The sequence below is a fragment of the Sinohyriopsis cumingii genome, chromosome 13 (assembly GCF_028554795.1).
Source record: "Sinohyriopsis cumingii isolate HCF-2022 chromosome 13, ASM2855479v2, whole genome shotgun sequence".
NCBI classification, from domain to species: Eukaryota; Metazoa; Mollusca; class Bivalvia; order Unionida; family Unionidae; genus Sinohyriopsis; species Sinohyriopsis cumingii.
In genome coordinates this window covers 53,536,031-53,561,690 of record NC_142973.1, presented here as the reverse complement: position 1 = coordinate 53,561,690, position 25,660 = coordinate 53,536,031, and the positions used below count along the sequence as shown (strand labels likewise).

General features: G+C 35.9%; 1 protein-coding gene across 4 annotated transcripts in view; it reads left to right on the top strand.

Annotated features, from left to right (window-relative positions):
- The window catches only part of LOC149785572 (uncharacterized), a 32,563-nt gene extending 8,170 nt beyond the window's left edge, over positions 1-24,393 (top strand). Inside the window, exons 4-9 of one of the 4 annotated variants that reach the window (XM_089979364.1) lie at positions 1,997-2,053; positions 6,754-6,953; positions 11,181-11,315; positions 18,534-18,710; positions 21,989-22,090; positions 23,843-24,393. In XM_089979364.1, coding sequence (XP_089835490.1) covers positions 1,997-2,053; positions 6,754-6,953; positions 11,181-11,315; positions 18,534-18,710; positions 21,989-22,090; positions 23,843-23,973 — 802 coding nt within the window. In that variant the 3' untranslated portion in view covers positions 23,974-24,393. Of the gene's footprint in view, positions 1-1,996; positions 2,054-6,753; positions 6,954-11,180; positions 11,316-18,533; positions 18,720-21,988; positions 22,095-23,842 lie in introns of all 4 variants that reach the window. The other 3 variants (XM_089979363.1, XM_089979366.1, XM_089979365.1) reach the window with 3 other exon arrangements.
- The last annotated feature ends 1,267 nt before the right edge of the window (positions 24,394-25,660 follow it).

The following is a 25,660-nucleotide window of genomic DNA, read 5'->3' as shown; positions in this document are numbered from 1 at the left end:
TCCCACCTTTCTCTTCACTAGTCCCACCTTATTCATCACTAGTTCCACCTTATTTTTCACTGGTCTCAAAATGGTAATCACTTGCCGAGATTTGATGAGACGTATGTGCTTAATCCATAGAAAAGAACAAAGAAAAATACAATGATATACAACGTAATTATTTCTTAAAAGAATTTAATTTTTCAAAAACATTGGTTGTTATACATTTGGCTTCTTCAGGTTCATGTATATATGTTTTATCTGATGGATTTGAAAATATGTCCATGTATATGTCTGCCACCTGCACCAGCACTAAGCCAGCAGTTGATAGCTGTGTCTGGGTTAAAGTCCTCAAGCTCTGGTCCATTTCCAGAAATGTTTATTAGCATTTGTAAACTCTTTTGGTTTAAGGAATTCCTTAAAGAAGTCTTGATTAAGTTCATTGAACTAAATCCTCGTTCACACTCAGAAATAGCTACCGCACACTCGGTATCCGTCTTACATTTTATCCCTCCATTTTCAAACAAATTTACCTTCGCCGAATCACCGTTATTACCTTAATAATTTAGCAAACTCATTTTATCCACAGAGTAACTATCAGCTTGCTTGACAACTACTTCTAAAGTGATCATAACATCAATTTTCTCTTTTAAATATGATCTGAAACAACTCATTAATTAGTGTAATTGTTTCGCTTCAAACACAATATCGTACGTGGAAGTTAATCATCTGTATAATCAATTTTAATTAAAGAATCATTACTGTCATTTAATCGGTTCATAAAGGAAACCAACGCTGATGTCGGTAAAGTACCTTTCATTAATTTAATTACACTGACTCGCTGGATTAAAATCATAGTGAGCCGCTCGTTATGATCTAGATTGAGTAAACTCATTGCAACAAAACCGCTTACAACACTGCTAATTGATCATACTGGTTTTCTTTTGTTTGACGTGTTTTGATTTGCCGTTAATTTGGTCGCTTAGCCCAATATGCAGTAAAGCGGTAAAAGGATGTAAATGTATACACTAAGAGGGGTAGAATCAAGTATTCAGTATGCCCAGAGGGCATGATTGGCCAAATAAACACAGATATAGTGATTAAAGCACGAAAATAAGGACTAGCCCGACTTTTTTAAAACGCACTTGTCCTGGACTAGTGACTTGGAAAATTTTACTTGTCCGACTTCAAAAATGACTAGTCCGGGACGTCGGGCTATGGGATTTGCTCAGCCCTGGACAAAAGCAGGTTTATCAGATCAGCCAGGCTTGAGGTTTATCAGATAGCCAAACTTGAGTTGAGGTTTATCAGATCAGCCATGCTTGGGTTGAGGTTTATCAGATCAGCCAAGCCTGACTTGGAGGTTTATCAGATCAGCCAAGCTTGAGTTGAGGTTTATCAGATCAACTAAGATTGAGTTGGGGTTTATCAGATCAACTAAGATTGAGGTGGAGGTTTATCAGATGAGCCAGGCTTGAGTTGAGGTTTATCAGATGAGCCAGACTTGAGTTGGAGGTTTATCAGATGAGCCAGGCTTGAGTTGGAGGTTTATCAGATCAGCCAGGCTTGAGTTGGAGGTTTATCAGATCAAACAGGCTTGAGTTGGAGGTTTATCAGATCAAACAGGCTTAAGTTGGAGGTTTATCAGATTAGCCAGGCTTGAGTTGAGGTTTATCAGATCAAACAGGCTTGATTTGAGGTTTATTAGATCAGTCAAGCTTGAGTTGAGGTTTATCAGATCAGCCAGGCTTGAGTTGAGGTTTATCAGATCAGCCAGGCTTGAGTTGGAGGTTTATCAGATCAGCCAGGCTTGAGTTGAGGTTTATCAGATTAGCCAGGCTTGAGTTGAGGTTTATCAGATCAGCCAGGCTTGAGTTGGAGGTTTATCAGATCAGCCAGGCTTGAGTTGGAGGTTTATCAGATCAACCAGGCTTGAGTTTGATAAGATACAAATGAATTTGAAGTAAAGCTGGAGGAAGAAATCAGTTTTCCTATAAATTTGTCCACCGTATTTCAGGTTTGGAGTTGTCATTTCTGCTAATGAGGCTGAATCACATGGAATAAAGAATTTAGGGTAAGGATCTTCCTGCAGTACCATATAAGTTGTGAGCGAGGACCTACTTGTTCCTGATTAGATTAGAGTAGAATGGAGTGTTGTGAAACCTTGGATTTTTCAGCAGAGATGTCCCAGAGATCACAGCCAGACATTATTAAAGCTTTTTGTATTGCACCATAAAAACGAATTCCCAAATCTCATGAAACTTGCAAAATTGTCTCTTTGTGTACCATTACAAACTGCTGATTGTGAGTGTGGTTTCAGCTGTAAGAACAATACACATAATGATTCAGTAAACAAGCTTGATTCTGTTAGACTTAACTAGCTAATGTTTATTTAGTTAGAAGCATCAGAATCCTTTGTTTACGGAAAAACTGTAAGCTGCTGTAGAAGGAGAAAAGATGGGAGATTATTTACTCAGAACTCACTTTAGATGGTAAGTTAGCAAGTACTAGTTGCATTTTGACAAGTAAGCCCCACCCCCTGACCCCCTTTTGGTAGGATGTGGGAGAGTTACCCCTTGCTTGTAAATTCCTGGATGCAACATTGTGATGTTTAATGCCAATGCTGTGTCTCAGACTAGTGTTGTTGTTGTTGTGGGGTTTAATGCCATTTTCAAGCACAAGATAGGCTATACATAACAGCAAGTATTAATGGTGGAGGAAGAACCCAGGAAAACCTCGGAAATAACCACCGACCCACGAGAAGCTACTGTCAAGCTTTCTAACATACCCATATTGGCCGAACCCAAGACTCGAACCCACGCATACAAAGGTGAGAAAGGTAGTGATCTGTAATAGTGAGCGCTTTAGACCACTCGGTCGCTTGGGGCCCCGCTCGAACTAATGAATAAAAGTAATGGCAATAAACAAGAAAGTATATAAAATGTATAATAGTACATGTCATGATAGAAAGCATTTTGGAGACCTTGTCAATTTACTTTTTATTTTACAGTTACTAGAAACCAAGAAGTTGTTGATCAAGAAAATACCCAGAATTCTCTGTGAACAATGGAGTTCAATAACATTAGTGCCATCTTTACCACCACCATGGTCAAATGCCGGCACAAAAACTTGACCATTACTTATTTGGTTCAGTGGCCCACACAGACCAGACTTAGACATATGTAGCCCAGTACGGGTGTGGTTTTCTGTCCCTTGATAGCAAATACTGGACTTCAGAATCAGATGTCAGCTGGCCTCTTCCATTCCAGTACCAGTGCCAGTGATCTATTTTCCCAATGATGCAGGTGACACCCAGTATTTGGTTAGAACAACTGGCACCAGATTTATTGATCAGGTTTCCCACAGTATCCAGTAATGGACCTTTGAAGGCAGCACATGCCAGCACCGTACTGTTCCATCACTTGCCCAATGATGGTCATGGCTTTTTCCTTGATCTGGTGTCCAAGGAAGTCTCGGACTACCATGCATCCTTTGAGGAAATCTTCCTGCTCCCTCCAAAATTTTGTCTTCAACCTGTTCTATCAGTGTCATTCTTTAGAATTCCCACTAGTCTGGTTCCTTGCTTTGTTTGCTTCCTCAATTGCACTCTGCTATATGAAGTCAGGTGAACACTGATACCATATTTTCACATGATCAAAACAAATAGCTTCATGTTCACATGATCAAAACAAATAGCCTCATGTGGAGAGATCTAGTTAATCTAACAGTGGCACATTTATTCTGTTTTTTAGTGACACAATGTGAACTTGACTAATACTTTTGATTTGAAATATAGTAGTTGTTGTCTTGTGTTCAAGCTTAACCACCAATATATCATATAGTTATTTTTACTAGTAGGCAAAGATGAAGGAAAAGGGTATACACGGTGATATTTTGTTAATATTGCACATTTTACACAGCTTCATCTCTGGGATGCAGAAAATATCTTATTCAGAAGTCCTCATTACGCAGGCAATAGCTGGGCAGCAAATTCAAAAACTTGCCAGTCCTGCTTCAACCATTCGCTTAGTGTGTAAATGTGTTGATCAATTGATCGTTTTAGCGGTGCTGATATTTACAATGAATTCAATGGCTGAAAGGATCCCAGACTTACATGTTGTCATTATAAAAGTACATGAAAAGAACATGATGTAGTAGCTGGGCAGCAAGTTCAAAGACTGACTAGCTGCTGAGTGGTGGGAAAATGGGCTGGTATTTAACATTGACTGAATTCAGAGGCAGGAAGACCCAGAGATGTACACGTGATCATTATAAGAGAACATCAAAAGAACAAGTTTCGTTTTCAATATTGTGTTTGTTTCCTATTGTAGCAGAAAGAGTAGTGCATGTGACCTCGAAATCAAGATACATTGAGACTTATCCAAAATGCAGTTTGCAAACTTTGGATAAGTATTTTGGGGTTAAGCGGCAAATTGATGAAGATTGTAATGACATTCAGAAGAGTGCTGAAGCTGCTAGAACTAAGAGTTTGGATGGAACAGTAGCCAAGTATAAGGAAGTGTGTGATGCCTGGCTTAGTGTTTGGAATGTGGAATTTACTTGAATTGACAAAAATCAGTCTCACTTTAATGGGCAAACGAGTTACATGTCAGTGGTGTAAAGAATTCGAAAAATTAAACTCAGTGTTAACCACTGGTTATTTTCATCCTGACATTTAGTCGCTTCTTGTATGCCTAGTATACTTTTGGGGACTGCAACTTCTGCTGGTGGGACTTCTATTTTTACCAAGAAAGGAGTCCTGGACTCCTTTAAAAATGCTAGCGAGACCTCTATCAGAGAAAGAATGGACAGTATTTCTGCTTTTAGATCCATTATGTTATCTACTCAACACAATGAATTTTCCTAACTGCTGCACCATATCCAGGGACGTTTCCAACCCTGTGTTGCCATTGTCCCTTTTAATTTAACAAATCTTAATCATTACAGAGGGACAGAGGTATATAAACTGCCCTCTTGACAGGTCAACAAAGGCTAAACACTGAACCAGGATTTTATTTTTAAACAATACGCATATAGCTCATTAGCCACCAGCGTAGTATTTGAGAAAATCTGTTCTATTATTTTCATATTTCAAGACACTCTCACCCAAGCCGTCCCCAAAATTACATCCCTGAAAGAACATGCACTGCCACTCCATTAGTAACTAATAACAAATTATGGGCTTTGGTGTCAATATCGCTATCCAAAGGAAAACCACTCTTGTCTGACAGTTTTAGATAGCACTAAATAGTATTGGGTATGCTCCAAATGCCTGCATGTACCATGGCCAATGAAAATCCATCCACTGCAATACATTGGAAAATAATCATAAATTTGTATATATTTCTAAGCTTATAAGATGATAAACTAAATAATTATTTGCATTACAAACATTTTCTCTGGATATTTTATCAATTTATTTTCAGACTCTCCTAACCTCCAACATTGAGAGAAAATTAGTTAAGCTCAGTTTCAGACCCAATTACAAAACAAATGCAAAATAAAATCATGAAAATGACAGCTGTAAATACTGGTCAAAAAATGCCCAACTATTTTTTTTTAAAATCAATCAGTGGTTACAGAGGTGTAAAAATTCCATTGGCCAGCAGTTTGGGATATGTTGAGAAATTTGTGTAAGTAAAATTTTCTGCCACTTGCCCAGAATTTTTTATCGACTATGATTTTATGCAATTTAATGTAACTCCCAGCAATGATTGAACAATGTAATTTTAACATAATTTTCTGTCATACAAGATTTTAGCATTATAGAAATTATGGAGTCATGTTTTCTTTATCAACTTAATCTTCGTTTAACATACTCATCTGGACAGAGTTGTCACCAAAATCTGTAAATGTTGAGTGGTATGCAGTGGGTATTGTTTTTGCAAAGGGATTCCTTTCTATAATTGATGTTTTTGAAATATGGTGACTATGTTTAAAAAATCAAGTAAATATTTAGCATATACATTAGTATGACAAAACCTTCAGAAGGTCTGATGACAAGGGTTTTCATTTTTGCCTTATTGCTTCCAGCAAGAATGAAAAATACAATATCAGTGTTCGTCACAGTTCTTTGATGGGAAAATATGAAATATTTGCTGTGCTAGATTTTATGACATGTCGCAGAAACTACTTAACAAGAGTTCATTTGAATTTTTTGATAATGTGCTTACTGACTGTTTTAGGGGCCCCGAGTGGTCCAAAGCACTTTCCATTACAGATCACTGCCATCTCACCTCTGTCTGCGTGGGTTCGAGTCTTGGATTCGGCCAATGTGGGTATGTGAGTAAGCTTGCCAGTAGCTTGTCGTGGGTTGGTGGTTCTTTCCGGCGTTTTCCTGGGTTCTTCCTCCACCATTAATACTGGCCGCCATGTATAGCCTATCATGTTTTGAAAAAGAGCATTAAACCCTGCAACAACAACAACTGACTGTTTTATGACATTAAAACATGCTTGTGTTTAGCTTACTAAAACACATTGTCTTGTTTTTCTTTTTTACTGTCTCGGTTTTCTTTCTTTATTTTGAAATCTCCGTTTAGCTCATTTATGTGCATGTGTTGCCCATTCCAAAGGCTACAGAGCTTCCTTCAGAAATGTTAGGAAAAACCCTGGAAGGTATTGTGTCAGCATTATATTGTAGCAGTGAAGCTCAATTAACAGCTAGATCCACTAGCATTAAGGGTGTGGTGATCATATTATGTGTGAAATAAAAGAAGCAAGATTTAGTATTGCTTTCACAACAAATTCAGCTTTATCTCTGATATTTCTACCCAGGCCTTCATTAAAAGACAACATATATGAGATGGAGCTACAGGAAGCACTGGAACTGTCGATCAGTGAATCTCAATCCTCACAGCAAGCTCCAACCCTAGAGCTTGAACCAAGGGTACCAGATGTGGAGCCACACGTTGTGTTTATCAGTGATGAAAATGAACCTCCACCAAACTTGAACAAGGTGGAGGAACCTGTAAAAGGTGGGTATATTCCTGCTGAAATTACAGAATTTGTGTATGTGCTTGCTTATATATACAGTATTACCTGTTTATCTCAATGTCATTGGGCTTGCAATAATATTCTCAACATAAGCAGATATCGAAATAAGTGTTGATGGTGGGGCAGAGGGCTGAGAAAAAAGCTCCAAGTGAAATTTGTAAGAGATGACATGCCCTCAGTAGGATTTATATGGAGGGGAAATAAATAGTGGACATTTTGATTAAATGAAGACAAAACTAGTTTGAAATACACTTGTGTATTGCCACCTTACATTTGTGTTACCTTTGTGTGATATAATCAATATTGCATTAAGTACTGTACATGTATATCTGTGAATTTAAGTATATGTCACATGATCTTTCATGTCATCTCTATTCCACGTATTCCTTGTTTGATCTATCGCCCATTGTCAAGAAACACATGTCACTAAACAATTCACTATGACATTCACTGTAGCCTGCAGCTGGATAGTAGTTGTATACGTGCTACATGTACAATCTGCCCAGATTTTGGTCAGCAAGAAACAAATGGAATATTGCTGAGGCTACAAAGTGGATGAGTCTATTCATAGGGAAATGAAGACCCATCAGCAAATGAAAATTTCGCAAACATCTTTGCAAGATGATACACATTTAACTTCCTTGAGGAACAGATATTTAGTTTCACGAGATTTTAAATTTTGTTTGCATTTTATGCCACCATTGGTAGCTATCATAAACATGAAGTTACTTTTTTCTTATGAAAAATTTAAACATTCACTGCATAATAAATGTGTTCCAGTACAGGAGTTTGATGTTTTATCAATAAAATATGATATGTTCTGACAACATGAAATAATGTTATCTATTCAGTGTTATATATAAATAGTACAGATATGGTTATTTAGTTTTTCCACAAATTTGCATCATATTGTATTAATAAAAGATACTAATGTGGACCCAATCACCAACATCTTTGCTTTTAGTCGAGTTTGTTGCTGATTTCCTTTGTTGAAATGTGCATTTTTATTGAAGATTATAGCCAACTTGCTTTTAGTTGAGTTTGGTGCTGATTTCCTTTGTTGAAATGTGCATTTTTATTGTAGATTGTAGCCAGCTTGCTTTGATGAGGCTGCATTATTATTGAAGTTGCATCAAAAGGCAAAATATGGAGGATGAAACAAATAACTATTAATGTGGCAGCAATCATCAAATATTTTTGTACATTAAGTATGAGTCGAAACTGGCAACTTGTCAGAATAAACTTTTATGAAACAAAGGATTTGTTCAATTTGGGACCATTGGTTTCTATCAACATGGTTACCATAAGCATGAAAAATTTGGTAGTAGTAATATACCATGGGCCTGGGACTTGGCATTTTTTGTCGACATAAGTGATGTCAATATATAGAAGTGGGTAGGACTATATACTGTGTATGCTCTGGTTTTCATGGTTCTTGATGTTACTTTGACCATGAATTTAAAGACCCATTAGAAAATTAGCCCCTAAACTCATTTTCATTCTAAACATTCCTAGAGATCAGCAAAGTTATTTGATAAGTGAACTTGTTACTGCAATGTGGTATTTAAAAAATTGGCTTTTACATATGTTTCTTTATGTAGACATTTTAAGAAAAAGAATTATAAAGCATTTTGTATTGATTCAGTGCACATGAATGTATACAGTATCTGGTAGCTGTAATTTCCACTTCCTGGCTTAAATCAGTATTTTGTGAGATAAATAACGATAGAGACTAAACCCAACATCATGTCATTCAGATCTACTGGGACACATGAATGTTTGTCTGGTAGATAATCCTGAAATTGAATATTTTTTTTAAAAAAACACAGCTTTCTCTGAGCTGTGGATTGTTAGGTCCAATCATTCACACATTTTTTGCATAAGCTGGAATTAACCATTCAGCATGAATTGACCTAATTGATAAGGTTTTATTGTTAACTTATGTAGTACACTGATCTTCACTACTGGTGTCTTTTCACTGGTGATCTTGAGGACCCGTCTAGCATACCAGTTGTGGAAGTGTGATTTTATTCTTCTTTGTAATCTTTATTTATTGTTAAGTCTTGTGGTTGAAATTGGTTCATACATGATATTAGTGAAACAAAATAGTGATTCCAGTCTTTCAATTAGTTTAGTATCTTCACACTTTGATGGGCTATTCCTACCAGTATATTTATTTATTTATTTATTTATTTATTTATTTATTTGTTCATTCGTTCATTCTGACTTGCAAACAGCTCAATTTGTTTGGAGATGTGCCAATGGAAATTTGGTTTGTTGCCTGATGTACCTGAACAAGGCCCATTTATTACATAAAGCATGCCATAACTAATAGGAACATACACCTCTCCCTTGATAACTTACGCACAACTGGGTCCACAAACATAGACTGCATTATAAGTGAAGCGTAAGTTACCAAGGGACCTCCAAAAATTGAGAGAAAAAAAATCGCTTTGACATCGAGAAAATCGTGGGGGGGGGGTGTTATGGAACTGGGCTGTTTGATGACTGAATCCTCATTTTACAAACACGTTGATAATAATTTTTAATAATGCACTTTTTCTAATGAAGCTGTTCATTATTCTGTTTAAATAACATTTTTTTTTACAAATATCCAACATATGAAAGATCAATCCATCTGGTTTGAACAACCATCACGTGTGCGCGAAAAATCTGTGTATTACATCCTTGCTTTTTGTTTTCTTGATGAGTCTGGTTCCCGTAGTGGTGTTTAATAGTATCTTGCCAAATTGCTAGTCCATAATTTGGGAACTAGACTAACTATTGATACACCACCAAACAAGATTCCTTTTTTTCAAAAACATGCGACATTTATTTGGTGACACGTCTACGTTGAAACTCAATTTTTTATTGTTCAATTAGTGCAATGTTAATGTCATGATTTCAGTGGAAGTAATAATGCAATTTCTTATCATCCTTGAGGATATCTCTAAATGCCAGTTAAAGAATTCTCTGAAACTTGCTTGCCCACAATGGTCCGTATCTGTGAAATCAAGCTCAGTATTTTATGAAGTATTCATTTCACTTGGCTGCCTTGTTATCATTGATCACAGTTATGAAATAGTTGGTTAATTTAAGGTAGTTTCTGTTACATACACAATAATGTTTATTACAGTGTTCGATTGATCAAATGAAGTGAGTTCACCCGACATATGACTGAAGCCACTAGATTTTAAGTTAGTCCGATTTGTGTGCCTTTTAACTTTTCTTTTATTCCACCTCCTTTTTTTTTAATTCAAAAGACATAATTAACGTGATAATACAAAGGAGGCCAGCTTTTAATTCAGTGCAACAATACAACAAATACTTCCACAAGTCAGTTATTAAAACACAGTCAGCACTAAATTAGGTTCTCAGAGAAATGCTTGCAGACATAGCTGTTACGGTAGATTGACGCATTTTACGTTTAATTACATGAGGACACATTGCATTTATGAAGATTGCACTTAAAAGGAACTGAAAGATGGAACTAGAACACAAATTTCAATTGATAAAAAAAATTATTTAATTTGTATTTATTTTTTAAAGTACTGCCTCCACTTGACGTAAGTGACATCTTCATTGATCGAAATTTCCTTACATATTGTTAATTGCGGTGTACTATGAATGTCGTTTGGAAAGAAAATGTAAAAAATTGTATGAGCTATTTTTAAATTTGATATTTCATAGTGTTGATTAAAATTTTTGGTCCTATCTACCGTTTTCAACGATAAAACGAGCGATACATCAAAGTTTCCGTTACCAATTTTGATCGCGATTTTCTTCAAGTTTAACAAATAGTGATACATTTTGGGGGTATTTTCAGGTTTAAAAAAATGGGATCCACACCTGACACTGCGTTATAAGCGGGTTCTCGAGTTATCAGGGCACAAGTTATTGAGGGAGTGGTGTAAATAGATGTTTTGTTGTCTACAAATAATATTTTAGCACAAGAATTACATTTTTATATTCTGTTACGAGGTAACCTATTAAATTGGGGGAAATGATCAATATATGGTAGATGGTGTGTAGTGCATTTCTTCACACTTGCACACACATTTTTCCTGAAATAAAACATGGTATTTAAGACATTTTATTCAGTCAACCTTCCATTTGTAACAATCTTAATTTTTTAAAAAGTGGCTATGATTATTTACATGTTACATGTTAGGGACAATTTCTGAAGCATTGATGCATGTGTATTACAGTGGCGAGCAGGAAGTCAGATCCCACTGTGGATGAGATAGAGGTGCTGGGTACGGTGTACGAGGGGGAAGAGGTCCCTAAGAGCAAGAGGAGAGCAGCAACATCTAAAGCAAAGAAAATAAAATCAGATGATGATGGTATGATTGTTACAAATTTATATCAGTCTTGTTTTCTTTAAAACTTGAAAACTAAAACTTGAAAACTTTAAAACTTGAAAACTATATTTAAAGTCCAATTAAAAGACTATGGACCTGCCAACTCTTACGATTTTGCCAAAAGTCTTACAAAAGTTACCCTTAAAATATGGACTTACAGCATACAAGCAAAAACAATGAGAAAATGATCGTTGCCAAAAAATCTGGATACTTAGTTCATTTGTTTTATTTGGATCCGGATTTCATCTTAGAATTAGTGAAATTAGTCAGAGAACTAGACTAACTTTACAGCGGCACCCCAGACACTTTACACTGCATCTGCTTGTTCATGCGAAGTGTCTGCATGATCAAACTGTTGATAAAGGAATTTTTAAAAATGGAGTCCAGAAAGCGATGCATGTTTAAGGACTCGTGGTACTAATTCAATTCCCATAGTAAACCTATGCAAACACCATGATATTAAAAATTCAATATCTTAAAACTTCTGAGTGCTCATGATCAAACCTATATTTATCAGTATAGATGAAACCTGGATGTCAGCTTCTATGTAGAGGAAAGGATATGAGCCACTGCATTTTCTGGACCTGCATGTGTTTGATATGCATGCTTTCAATTCTGCACCAAAGAGTCAGGTGCTAATTTTAGTAATGAGTGTTCCAAACTCAAGACTGTTAAAGGAATGAAATTCCATCAATAATCTATTTTCTTCACTTACAACTAGGATAAGCTCTCAAAAGATTCTTTTTCCTAAACATAACTTACATTATTAACTAATACTAGTCAGCCAAACCCATATATACGCTATTTTATGTTCACCCATTTCCAGGCTGGTTCCCATTTTTCCATATCATTAGCACCATGTGTCCTTAAGACAAAAGGGAAAATAAGCTTATAGAAAAGTGTTAATAATCAACACAGAAGAATAAAAAGGAGAATTCAGATTCTTGTGAATAAAAGCGGGAAAGGACACAATTACTTTTATTGGACATCATGTGCCAATTTGAGTATGTCTCGTGGGAGATATGATTGCTGTCGTCATGTGAAATGGAAAAGAATTTCCAAGAATTATGTCAAGTTGAGAGATAGCAACAAGCCATTGAGCTGCATAGGGTTTGGAACTAGAGTTTGTGCAACTGTACCATTGGTAAAGTCAACACATACATTACAAACTTCTCAATTGAACATAATGTTTATCGTCAATGCGTTGAACTTTTAATTACATTTTCCAGCTTTACAATAGCAGTTATTGATATTTTGTTACACCTTACTGAAAACTGATTAATCTTACTGAGATGGACTCATCAGGGTTGGCAGGTCTGAGACTGTAACAATTAAACAAAAAATTGGTTCACTTTTGCAAATTATAAATAAACTGTATCAATATCACTTTTTGCCAATTATGCCTATACTGCATATAGCCGATTATGAGACCGATTATTTCATTAGTATTTGTTTTATAACAATGACTGGTTCAGAAACATAAACCTATTAGTGTAATGCAAGTAGGTATTTTGCCGTGTGAGTTATAACAAGGTTGTTTATGCGGCAAGTGAATTTGAACTTCTGTACAAAAACAAAACAGAAACTGGATAAGAAGTGTATTGCTTTTTATAGAAACCAACTATCACACAAACATAAAACTTAAAAACTTTAAAACTAACACTGATAAAACTTATGGTTTGCCAGTTCAAGATATAAATGAATGAAAATGTATTAAGCTAGTTTTTTAACTTAAGTTCCATGATGCAGGTCACCATTATTAGATTTAAAATAAATAACTAAAAAATGTTAATAACAATAGCCTAATAATAATTACAATTAATAATACGTATGCTTTAAGACTAAATTTAGACATCACTGTACGCTGGTTGCAGCTAATACTGAAAGCCTAGTTGAGGTAGGTTGTATTTAAGCAACAGTAACATTTCTCCCTTCTCTCCAAGTAACGATCCAAAAAAAATCTAGCCTGCGCCACTAAATAGCTGCTCGCTCGGAATGCTTGAAGCTGGTGCAGACAAATAGCATCTAGCTAATTTGGCCCAGTAGGGGAACTGAAACCTGTGAGCGTTCCACCAGCCGTATATGTCTTCTTCTCGTGGCAACAGAGGGCTGGCCAGATACAATTCAAGCATCACGTCAACGGCGTCATCCACATGGATTGTCACAGGCCACAGAAAACAAATCTCAGAGATGCGACTTTGATGGTCCAGTGGTGTTTGTTTCAGTTTCATTTTTTTATTGTGGTCGGTGTTCCTCCTGCATGTCAGCTGATGCAACTATGATGCATTCTTTTCTAAGCCATTCTTTGGATCTGATCAGAAGAAATTCTTCGCTGAATTGGTGAAGTTTGAATCATGGATTTAAGATGGTGGCCAAGAGAAGCCTCTTGTTGCTGGCAACGTCAGCAAAGCGTGTGTTTAGTGACGTCAACATATCACTGCGCTTTGTCTGAATACCTTGACTTGCTTCATGCCCTCGAGCCAGCAACATTCAGAGCATTTTCAGCAAAGGAAGAATGACGGATACTGATGTTTGGCTATCACTTACTTCCTTGGTAATGTGCGCGAATGGGCCTAATGTGTCCACAATATTGTTAATCAAGACCAACTGTTGGGCTGTTAGACTAGGCAGGTCATATAGAGTAGCATAAGCCCCCAAGACTTATTTTTGTTCATACAACGATACCAACATATTGTATGCAGAATTTCTGTGTCTGGACATCCTGGACGAGTTTCTTATGGGCAGCGCCAAATGTTTCTTGCTGCTCTTTAAGCTGCTTTTGTGCCAGGATGGAGTGCTGGAACTTTCTGACTATGGATCGCGAGATCGCCAAAACATCTTTGACAGCTCGTTGCAACAGCATGCCATCACTGACAACGTGCTGCAACGTGTGCAAAACAGCTGATGCTGTCAAGTTCAGCCAGACGCATTGCTTTAACCATGTTTGCACCTCCATTACTTTGAAGAATATGAATACGAATTTTGGGAATGTTGTATTCCTCGTATTATTTGTCCAGTTTGCTCACCAAATGTTCTCCTGTATGTGATTCATTGAGAGGCGTTGCTGATAAAATCACCTGTTTCCGCTGAAAGTCTTCTGTCAGCCAGTGTGTTGTAAGTCTCGACATGGCTGCGCCGATGGGTGGGTCTGACCACGCATCAGAGGTCAAACTAAGGTCAGATTGGGCAGAAACTAAATCATGCACCTTGCTTTGTATCGCCTTATGCATGTCAGGTGTCAACGATGTGGAAAAGTATTTCCGACTTGGAATTTTATAGCTTGGTCCTGCCTTGGCCATCAGACATCAAAATCCAATGTCTTCAACAATGGAAAATGTTTGCACATGTACTGCCATGAACTCTGCAATAGTTTGGTGCCAACTAATAGCTCTTGGGTTGTCAGATGCAAATGGCTGCTTCCGGTTCAGCATGGCATCAATAGTTAGAGTACGAGGAGTTTCTGCATCTGCTGAGGTTAACTACTCAGCATCCTTTTCTTTTTTTATCTGCAAGAAACAGGCCATGTTCGATGATGTGCTTGCAGTGCAAGAGTTGGACAAGATTTGATGTTATATAGCTTTTAGGATCCTTTCCACCTCTGGAAATACATGCTTTGCAAAGTGTGCAATTTGCTTTGGACTCGTTGACTGCATTTACTTTGAAGTAATTCCATACTAAACTTGAGTGTTTCGAGTTCGACATTATGCATAGGCTCGGTAGTATATTTAATAGTGTACAGTGCTAGTCAATATTAATAATCCAATGGATTCGTGCTCTTGAAATAATGTTTTAAATCAAGCAAGTTACTACTAAGTTATCCACATGACTGGATGGATGCACAAACCATACTAAAGTCGCATTCTGAAGCAGCTCAGCAGCTGAGGTAACATTGCTGGCACTGGCATACCAATATCAATGCTGCATAATAATTGTATGTCAGATTTCAGCTGCTTCAGCGTGCAACCGCTATTCATTGATTAGCAGCATTGCAGGACTGACTAAAGAACAGATTAACTATAGTGAGTCATAGTTTCATAGTAGTTGGAAATTTCGCTAGCTATCTAATCTGCCCAGCTATCTGCAAATGAGTATGCATGAAGTTCAACAGCCACATGAGGCCTTGATAATTTGTTGTGTGCAGACAATCAGTGGTAGTTTACAGCAAGTGTGTTATAAAGTATTTACTTTTAAGAATATATTTTCTTTCAGTTAACCCCATAATCACATTTTTATTCCTTAATTTCCAATATTTAATTCTGATTTAAAATTTAAGCCATGTCAAGATGAATGTTATGATTGAATTTATATTTTGGAAATTCGTTTACATTGACACCAATTATTTCTGCTGATACTGATTATACCGATTGTTCCAATAATCAGCCCAGACCGCTTCTGTGGCCTAGTGGTGAGAGCATCCGCCTCGGATGCAGGAGGTTGTGGGTTTGATCCTCGGCCGAGTCATACCAAAGACTTACAAAATTGGTACTAACAGCTGCCTCGCTTGGCGCTCAGCATTAAGAGGTTAGTGTTGGGACTGGTCGGCCTGGTGTCAGGATAATGTGACTGGGTGGGACATAATGCAACATGTCTGAAGTCATGATGCCCCAGTGATAGACATCACTATAAACTGTCCCAATGCAGACATCATTGCGATATGACTGAAACATTTAAAATCCAAATCACACACACCCAATAATCAGCCTGATTTTGAGTATGGCTGATTAATCGGTACCGCTTTAGTACAGTACTCGTGTAAAATTATTGGCTTCTCATTACATCCAAAATGATGTCTACTCTACTAATCTGACAGAAAAAAGGAGCTCCAGGGTTCCCACACTACCGGGAAATCGGGAAAAATTATAATTTTTTTCCCAACTGTGAAAAATCCAGGAATTTCACAAATATTGATGAAAGTCGTGAAGAACCTGGGAATTTTCCGCCACCACTTGACGCCCAAAACAATCACGTAATTGATTCGTAACTAAACTGATCATGAGTTAAATTTATCAAGAGTTCTAACCAGAATATTTGGAGGGTGCAGTATGGATCATTTAGGTGCTTGCAATAAACATATATGCTGAGCCAATCCAAACGCTCAGTGGATGAGATTCATCTAGTAGAATTTTATTTTCAAAGTCAACTCGATATCCGTATCTTTCCTTACGTGGAAGATATGAAAACCAGTCTAACGTCACAAGAGGCCAACATGGTGATGGCAAACCGTAGCCGCTTACTGCATGAAATCGATATGAAAATTACTTATTTTCTCAGAAATTGTAAGTATTAAAATCATTATGTCTTTAATCTGCTGAACTACGGCATTGATGTAATGTGATATAGTACTTGTGATTTGCATTGCTAGTTGCATGAGTACACATATCTAATAACCCACATTTTAAAATGTAGAGAAGAAAAAAAATTAAATGAAAGTCGTATACTGGTTGTAATAAAAATACAATAACGAACGAACACAAAATTTTCCATATTTATATATTCCATGAACAACTTCTGGAGTTTTGTTGTATCACTGGACTACCACGTCGACGTGCTCTCTGCTTGATAAATCAGACTGGCCAGATTGCCAGTTTTAACAAAATGTATCTGACTTTATTTAGTATAATTGAATTTCAATGCAACAACATCAGAATGGAGTTTGTTGTTGACATCATGTGACAAATGAACTTCCGATGTCGTTGTTTGAGCTTTGGGAAGTGACTAGTAATGCAAACGGCGAGTACTGGATCAGATTTCATCAATGCCGTAGATACATCTAGTCTGTCAGTGGATTAAAGACATAAAGATTATAATACTTGCTATTTCTGAGAAAATAAATCATTTTCCTATCAATTTCATGCAGGTATAAGTCGATATAACATAAGTTAAATTTTTCTAGGCCAGCTGGTAAATGACTACCATATATCACTACCACATGGTGGCGCCCAATTCCAGATTTTCTATATTCAATTGCAAGGACCCCATACCCCAACCTAAATGTCCAAATATGAAAAATGGGGTGGGAATATTCAGAGGAAACCCAGATTAGAAAACAGATTGCTATTCATTTCAAACCAAGATTTGCAGTCCAAATTGTTGAATCTCAGAGCTGAAATGAGAAATTGTTGTCCCTTGTATTATGAAAAATGATTTGTGTCCCTGTATCAATACAGGTTTGGGGACTGGTTTAACAAATTACAAGAAGACAAGTTGATTTTATTGAAAATTCAGACCTTGTTTATACACAGTTTATAATTTTGAAGGTCTTTTGTGGGATTTTATTGGCACAGATAAATTCAGGGTAAACTCTCTTCATTACAAGACACGATTCTAATTATTTGCGTTTATTGTTTTTTATATACTGTAATAGGAAATGTTTACTTTCTATAAAATGCACACACACACACACACACACATATATATATACTGCTATATAATTATTTAGAATTAAAGGTTTGAAAGGAACAAAACTAATTTATGTTCATTATGTTGTTCCCACTGTGCAATATAATGCAGATCAGCAAGATAAAGTTAGAATCTGTATTTTGTACATTGAATTGACTTTACATTACAGTTTATAGGAATATAATTAAACTTATTTCGTGTGATACATTTTGTGGTTTTGTACATGATCATCTTTTCTGGTTTAGATGTTTTGGAGAGTCTTGTAAGAGAACCATCTTTAGATTTATAAAACACATGTTTTATAATCTAAAATGTTCATTGATTGCATTCAGTAATGGTCATATGTAAACCTTAAAAAAATTAACTTCATCCTAGAAAAACCCTGGAGCTCTGGATGTTTTAGGCTACTGTGGACTCAGAATGCTGATCATACAGACATGTCCCATAGTGACCAATCATTGTACCAATCTTTTCAAGCATTTTCATGATGTAGAAAACATCTTGACCATAGCAGACATTCTAAAATAAATTTCACGATGTTCAAGATATCCTAGAGTGTTAACCATAGTTAATATTACTGGCTAATAGAACACCTTTGTATGCACGTATGTTTGTAAATAGTGACTTGATAAATGCAACTAGAACAAAAAAAATAAGATAATACAATTTTAAAAAGCTACTCTCCGTCTGTTTGGTGCAATAGAATATATTGTGTGATCTCTAAAATTTAAATGTTGCATATGATTTGTTGTTGTCAAGTAATGTACATAGCTGTCATGGACAAATTGTGTTACTCTTCAGACAGTGATTTTGATGCAGAAGATGAAAATTTGGATGAAAAGAGTGATGATTTGGATGATGAAGACTTCAGTGAAGATGATGATGATGATGATAGTGACTATGGAGATTTGGGGAAAAAGAGTAAATCCAAAGCCAAATCAAAGGAGAAAAAGACAACTACACCATCCAGAACAAAAGGTAGAACTGGTACGTCATATTCTGAATCTTCACAGTTTAATCTAAGTAAATAAAATTCCCGTAATGTGCATGGTTTGTCCATCCTTGAGAAATCCATGAACTCAAAAGATTACCATGAAAAGTTCTTGAATTCTTAAAGGTAGGATTCTTCTTTGAATACATTCCCCTATCACATTACGTTAGGAATATTAGCCTGCTACCTTGTGAATCCAGCCCTACTAAAAGACGAAAATCATGTTTTTCTCTCTATTACAATAGATGTAGGGCAAAAACTCTTGCCCATGACCTTCGCTTGACACTGCCAGGTGTTGCTAGTTTTTAGCTGAGCAAGATACTAACAAGGATGCTCGCATGGTGGGGTGGTTGGGAGGATTTTTAAGTAATGTGATTGGGTAAGTATTCGTGGAGAAACATAATTTACTCAAAAAATTTGCTTTCTCCTTCAAATATTTTCCCCAGTCACATTACGTTAGGAGACTAATAGTTGTGGATACTGAACATCTGACTGCTACACTGGGTATCATTCCTAGAAAGAATAGCTGGATTCCCCTTGTGAACGATAACCCATTCTCCTAATTACATAAGCAACATAGCCCTCGAGTCACTAGACCTGTGACACTAATATATGGCTAAGATGGATACGGAAATCTTCTTACCTACAAAATTTCACCAGTGAATCCAGCGATGCTAACAGACCCTGTTGATTGATCTGGATGGGTCTGGTGGCCATCTGTGCTGCCACCACTGGACCTACCAGATCTAGGGTTTGCCTTTGCAATGCTAAATCTCTGATGTGAAGGATCGAGAAGGTTGACTCTACATGCAAGCCAACAGCTTCTATTACATCTCAGATCAAATCGTTGCATTTGAACACAAGGCTCGCAGAAATGGCTCAAAGCTTATGACTTTGTTGACAAACTAGTTATGTTTTGCCCATGTTTTTTCTAGAATTCAGTATGCTTTGATCAAATGACAAGTAATGCACATAGTTTACCGAATGGAGGAGTATATCTTTGCAGTCGTGGGTCACTAAGTATGTGTTGTTTGTTATGTTTTTGTACCTACTTAAATAATGATAAACAAAATAACATACACAGAAAGGGCAGTTTCCATTAAAAATAATACTCATGGAAACGTCCTCAAATTAAAAAATTCAGGGCTTTATTAACCATGGCATAAATTGACAAGGGAAAGCAAGATGTTTGATCTGTAACTTTGTATTTTAGTGAGCACCAATTACAATAGGTAAAGTTTTTAATAGAGGATTTTATTTAGTTTGAAAGTACTTTAAATATATTAGAAAATTTGTAATTGAACAAATTTTGTACTCATCAGGGTTATTTTATGAAAGAGAGAGGGATGGAGAGATGAGAAGTTGACAGATTTTATGAGATGGGTAATAGAAACCAATCTAAATTACAGTTCTTTGTTGACCAGTTTATTTACCATTTGATGAGTGATGGTGTTTCCAAACAGTTCCTTCTGACTCATCTCACATCTTTGTATTGCTTACAACATAATAGACTGGACAATAGGTGATACTTTACTGGTTTGTTGTAGGTGTCAGTGTTTTGCTGTTTGTTTGACACATTTTTGTGTGAAGTCATGAAACTTGATGGGTCTATTCATCTTGGAGGATGCTGCAAATCACATACAAAAAGAGGTCACAGGGATCTACTTTTAACTCCAATAATTGTTTTTGCATTTAGCCTAGTTTCTTTGGCACTGTTACATGTACCATGTGCTTAAGAGATACTTCTCACCATAAGCAAAAAGATCACAGTCACCTGCTATTATTGCTCTAGTGATTTTGCTCTGATGGTCATTGACCAGAAAAGCTTAATGAAGACCAGTTATGTATTGTTCTATGTCCAGATGTCCGTTAGCGCCAGTTTGTTGTTGCTATGTGTCTGAAACTACTCGGAGAATTGCCTTGAAACTGGGGCATCAAGCCACAGACATGTAACATTATGTCCCACCCAGTTACATTATCCTGACACTAGGTCCACCAGGCCAAACACTAACTTCTTAATGCTGAGTGACTAGTGAGGCAGACCTGCCAACTCTAAGATTTTGCCATAAGTCTTACAAATATTACCCTTAAAATATGGACTTACATGATACAAGCAAAAATTACGGAAAAATGATTGTTGCCAAAAAATCTGGATAATTGGTTCATCCGTGTTTGATTTGGATCCGGGTTTCATGTTAGAATTAGTGAAATTAGTCAGGGAACCAGACTAAACTTACAGCAGCACCCCAGATTCTTTAAACTGCACATATTTGTTCATGCAAAGTGTCTGCATGATCAAACTGTTGGTTATATAATCTTTCTTAAAAATGGCATCCAGAAAGCGATGCATGTTTAACACGAAAGGGAAAATAAGCTTCTAAAAATGTGTTAATAATCAACACAGAAGAATAAAAAGGAGTCTTCATATTCTTGTGAATAAAAGCTGGAAAGGACACAATAGTGTTTATTGGACATCACGTGCCAATTTGAGTATGTCTTGCGGCTGGAGATATGATTGCCTTCATCATGTGAAATGGAAAAAGAATTTCCAAGAATTACGTCAAGTTAAGAGATAGCAACAAGCCATTGAGTTGGACATGGTTTAGAACTAAAGTTTATGCAACTGTACTTCTGGTAAATAAAGTCTACGTGTACTTTACAAACTTTTCAGTTGAACATTATGTTTATCGTCACTGGGTCAAACTTTTAATTATGTTTTCCAGCTTTACAATAGCAGTTATTGATATTTTGCTACACCTTACTGAAAACTGGTCAGTCTTACAGAAAAAATCAACTGCCTTACTGAGATGGTCTCATCTGGGTTGGCAGGTCTGCATCATTTACAGGATTGTGCCCCTTGATGGTCAGTCCTCATGACTTTGGATTTTGCAATATTACTTGATCAAGGAGTGATGGATTTCAACAGGATTTTGTATTTTGTTTTGTATTGATGAGACCTTAAATGACTTGATTTTGTGTTTCATGATAGCATCTGAAGAGTTACGACCCAGTATTTTGTCCATTTTCCTTACTTACCTTCTGCACATAAGTTTACTAACTTCTTTGTTTTGTTTTTTGATCAGTTTTAACCTAGCACACCTTGCTATTAATAAGACCTAGAAATAACTTGATCAAACATATCCTTAATTTACAAACTTCAAGAAAATGTTATTTATGCCTAAATATTTTGATGAACAGTTTTAACATATGTTTGTGCAATAAGCATTTACATTAATGTTCCTTTCATTGTGCATTTTTTCTCCAGCATCAGCCAAAACTAAAACTGCTCCTCATAAGCCTGCCTCTGTTCAAAAGAAAAACGTTAGAGACCCTCCTTCAGGAAATAAAGAACTCTGCAGGACACCTGGCAAGTACTGTAAATTGTAATATTTTGGGGTTGTATAAATTGTTTTCTCACCCCTTGCGACATAAATGGTGGGGTGAGGAATGTAGTATTATGCATGTCGGTCAATCACAAGAAATTTCATTATGTTGTACCTGATTATATCTATCATGAAATTTATTGGCCTCAATAATGTTTTTAAGTATATCATGGATTGAAACAAAATTATAATGGTTTAAATGAAAAGGACCTATGTCTAGATCAAATTGCAATATTTTCCAACAAAATATTATGTAGTTATGGCCCACGATGACTTGAAATTCTGCATATCAATTGCATTATATTGGTTGGGCATCTGTGCATTTTCCATCATGATGTAAAATCTTGGTTTCCTGCTCATTAGCAATGTATTTCACATATTTTCATATTACAATTGAAAAGGAATTTTGTACATTTTTCTTTCTCTTCCTAAATCCATGAATTTAGTACCCATGAAGATTTCTTGATTGGCATTATTTCTTTTTTCAAGAGTAAGCAGTGTACCTGTTATTAAATTATTATATTCAGTGTTTGAAACTCAAAGTTCTGTTTCAACTCTGTCATATGAGGAACAGAAATGATATGATCATCTGAGTATTGCAGGGTCTGAACTTTTAAACATCGCATTGGTTTATATGTCTGATAGAAATTTGTATCATAGTGAGAAAATATTCTTTTTTCATGGATGTATGAACAGTCTATTACGACTAATTAAAAAGGCCAACTAAATGTGACCAGGAAAATAATTTATTTTGGCGGCAAGAGTCACGTCTTTGTCAGAATGACTCTTAATACAGAAAATCGGGGGGGGGGGGTGTATATGTATTCTTTAAACTGACAAGTCACAAACCTTAAATGAATTAAGGCACATATTGCAATGTTCTGAAAATTTATTTTATTTGTATAATCTGTATAAGCAATTTATGTAAACAAGTTAAGTGTATGAAATATATATACAAATAAACTGATGACCAGTGTAATTTAGGTTTTACAACATCAATAAAATGGACAAAAATACCTATTAATCTTTAAGTTCTTGGCAGAAATCGACCAAGTGAAGAACTACCTACAGAAATTTATCAGCAAATTGAGTATTTATCCATATTAAAGATGAATTTTATCTACATGCTATAAAATTCAAAGGTATGGATAGTTTGGAGGCCAGCAAGTGACTTTCTTTTAACAAAAAAAAAAAGCAATCTCTCTGTTCGTGTAGTTTCCAGATGTGTTTGATCAACTGATTATTTTGGTAAATACCGGTTATAATAATAGGGTAGCATGTAACTGATGAGATGTTCCATCCCTTGTCTTAATACCTCCATATATAGATATGGTGAAACATACAGATTTCTATTGGGTCAACTTCTGCTGAATGCATTATAAAATCCAGTCTAAGGGGACATATTATAATGGTGTTGTTAATGAGAAAACTGATTCTGTGCCCCTCCACTTTTATTACTTAGACATATTTACTAAAATCCAGTCTTCAGTCGATAAAAGTACTAATGGGTTATTTGTCTTGATGTGAACTTTTAACATAATTATAGTAAAATGGTTGATATCATTTTGTGCCTGTTTATATTTTGCAGGACCAAGTAAATGTCTCAGAATGCATGTGGGTGTATGTGTTACTTTTTTATATAGCACAAGACATGCAAAATTTAGTAAAAATGTACAGCACATAAAAATAGTTATACAGTGATCTGCTTTGTATTTATATGTATTTTTTCGTTCCAGGTTTAACCAGCACATGCAAGTCTCCACTGACTGGTGTACATATTAAGTCTCCAAACTCATCAATTAGACTTGGTTTGTCTCGCAACCAGAGAATCAAGCCTCTCCATCCGAATCTCAAAATTCAACATTGATCGCAGTTCTTTTGTTAAGTTCATCAGTACATGAGAGTGTGTGTGTGTGTGTTATTTGATGGCAGTAGGACATTGCACGATTGGCTTGAGGTCCAACATATGGAATGATTATAGTTCTTTCATACAGCCTGTAGGTAAATCTTCGGATTTCTGGAGCTAAGACATGTTTATAATTACCTCACTGTCTTGCACAATTCTTTTCAATGCATGAATGTTGAAGACATGATTAAAATTTGTATCTTGTCATCAGGCGGAATTTGTTGCTTGTTAAATTGATTTTATAATTCATTATAGTAGTATTGAAGCAGCAAAATTTGGATGCTGATTTACCTTGTTTTATTGATCTAATCAAGTTTCACTTGTACAGCTATTGATGTAAATTAAAATTTTGTTTGTTAAAATTAACATCTTTAACAATTCTCTCACTATTTGCTTTTTAATTCCCTACATTCATTCCCTCTTTTGCTTTGTCACCCAACCTCCTCCCCAATTTCAGTCACAAAGTCTGATAAGGGATGATTTTGGCCCCAAATTAGTGATAGATTGAAGTGTTTATAAGAGTACTTGTTATGGTTATGCCATATCCATTATATATCAACTGCAACGTACGTACACATGATATAATCAAACAGATTGAAATTAACAGTTTGTTCCTAAATAGTCCCGAGTGCAATAAAAAAAACCAGTTTTGTCTGATTTCCGCCTATCTGAAGCCTCAAAAAACTAACAGCGCATTCAAGAACATGTTTAATTTTTTGACAGAAGATACTATGAGTAACAACCTAACACATAATTCCACTTGTGCTTATCGATGATGAGCATAAAAATGAAGGTAAAATGGTTTACTTAAGCGATCATTTTTGTCACTGTACATTTTTAGGGTGCCACTTCACAGTGACACAAAATGCCATTTTATGTTTCTTTAACCAAATTGACATTTAAATTTTGATTGCTATATAGAAGAGGTGCATTGAGGAAAAAGGTTCACAACAATAGAAAAAGACCACTCTGGTGGCCTAGTGGTTATAGCGTCCACCTCGGATGCGAGAGATCGTAAATTTGATCCCAGCCGAGTCATAACAAAGACTTACAAAACTGGTACTACGAGCTGCCTCGCTTGGCGCTCAGCATTAAGAGATTAGTGTTAGGACTGGTCAGCCTGGTGTCAGGATAATGTGACTGGGTGGGACATCATGCTACATGTCTGAAGTCATGATGTCCCAGTGCTAGACATCACTATAAACTGTCACACTGCAGACATCGTAGCGATATGACTATTTTTTTTTACAGCTACATTAAAAATCCAAATCACACACACAACAAAAGAAAAAAAAATCAGCAGATGATGTTATATCTAAAATGGTCTGTTAAAATTAAATAACAGTAAGAAATACAATTTCTGTGTATATTTTCATTATATCATATTAAGTTACATTGATTATTTATATTCTGTTTTATGATTTCAAATATATTGGCACTCAGGCAAGTATGATTGTAATCCAACGTGACTCACACACACATTAAAGTTATGAAATCAGCACTGAATCCAATAAAAAAAATATTCAACAGTTGTTTCGATTTCATGAAAAAATTTCAATACCTAGCTTTTTGTAGACTGGATTTAAATTAGACTCCCTCAGTCACTATGCTGCTGGCACATTACAAAATAAACTATCAATTGCAGCAA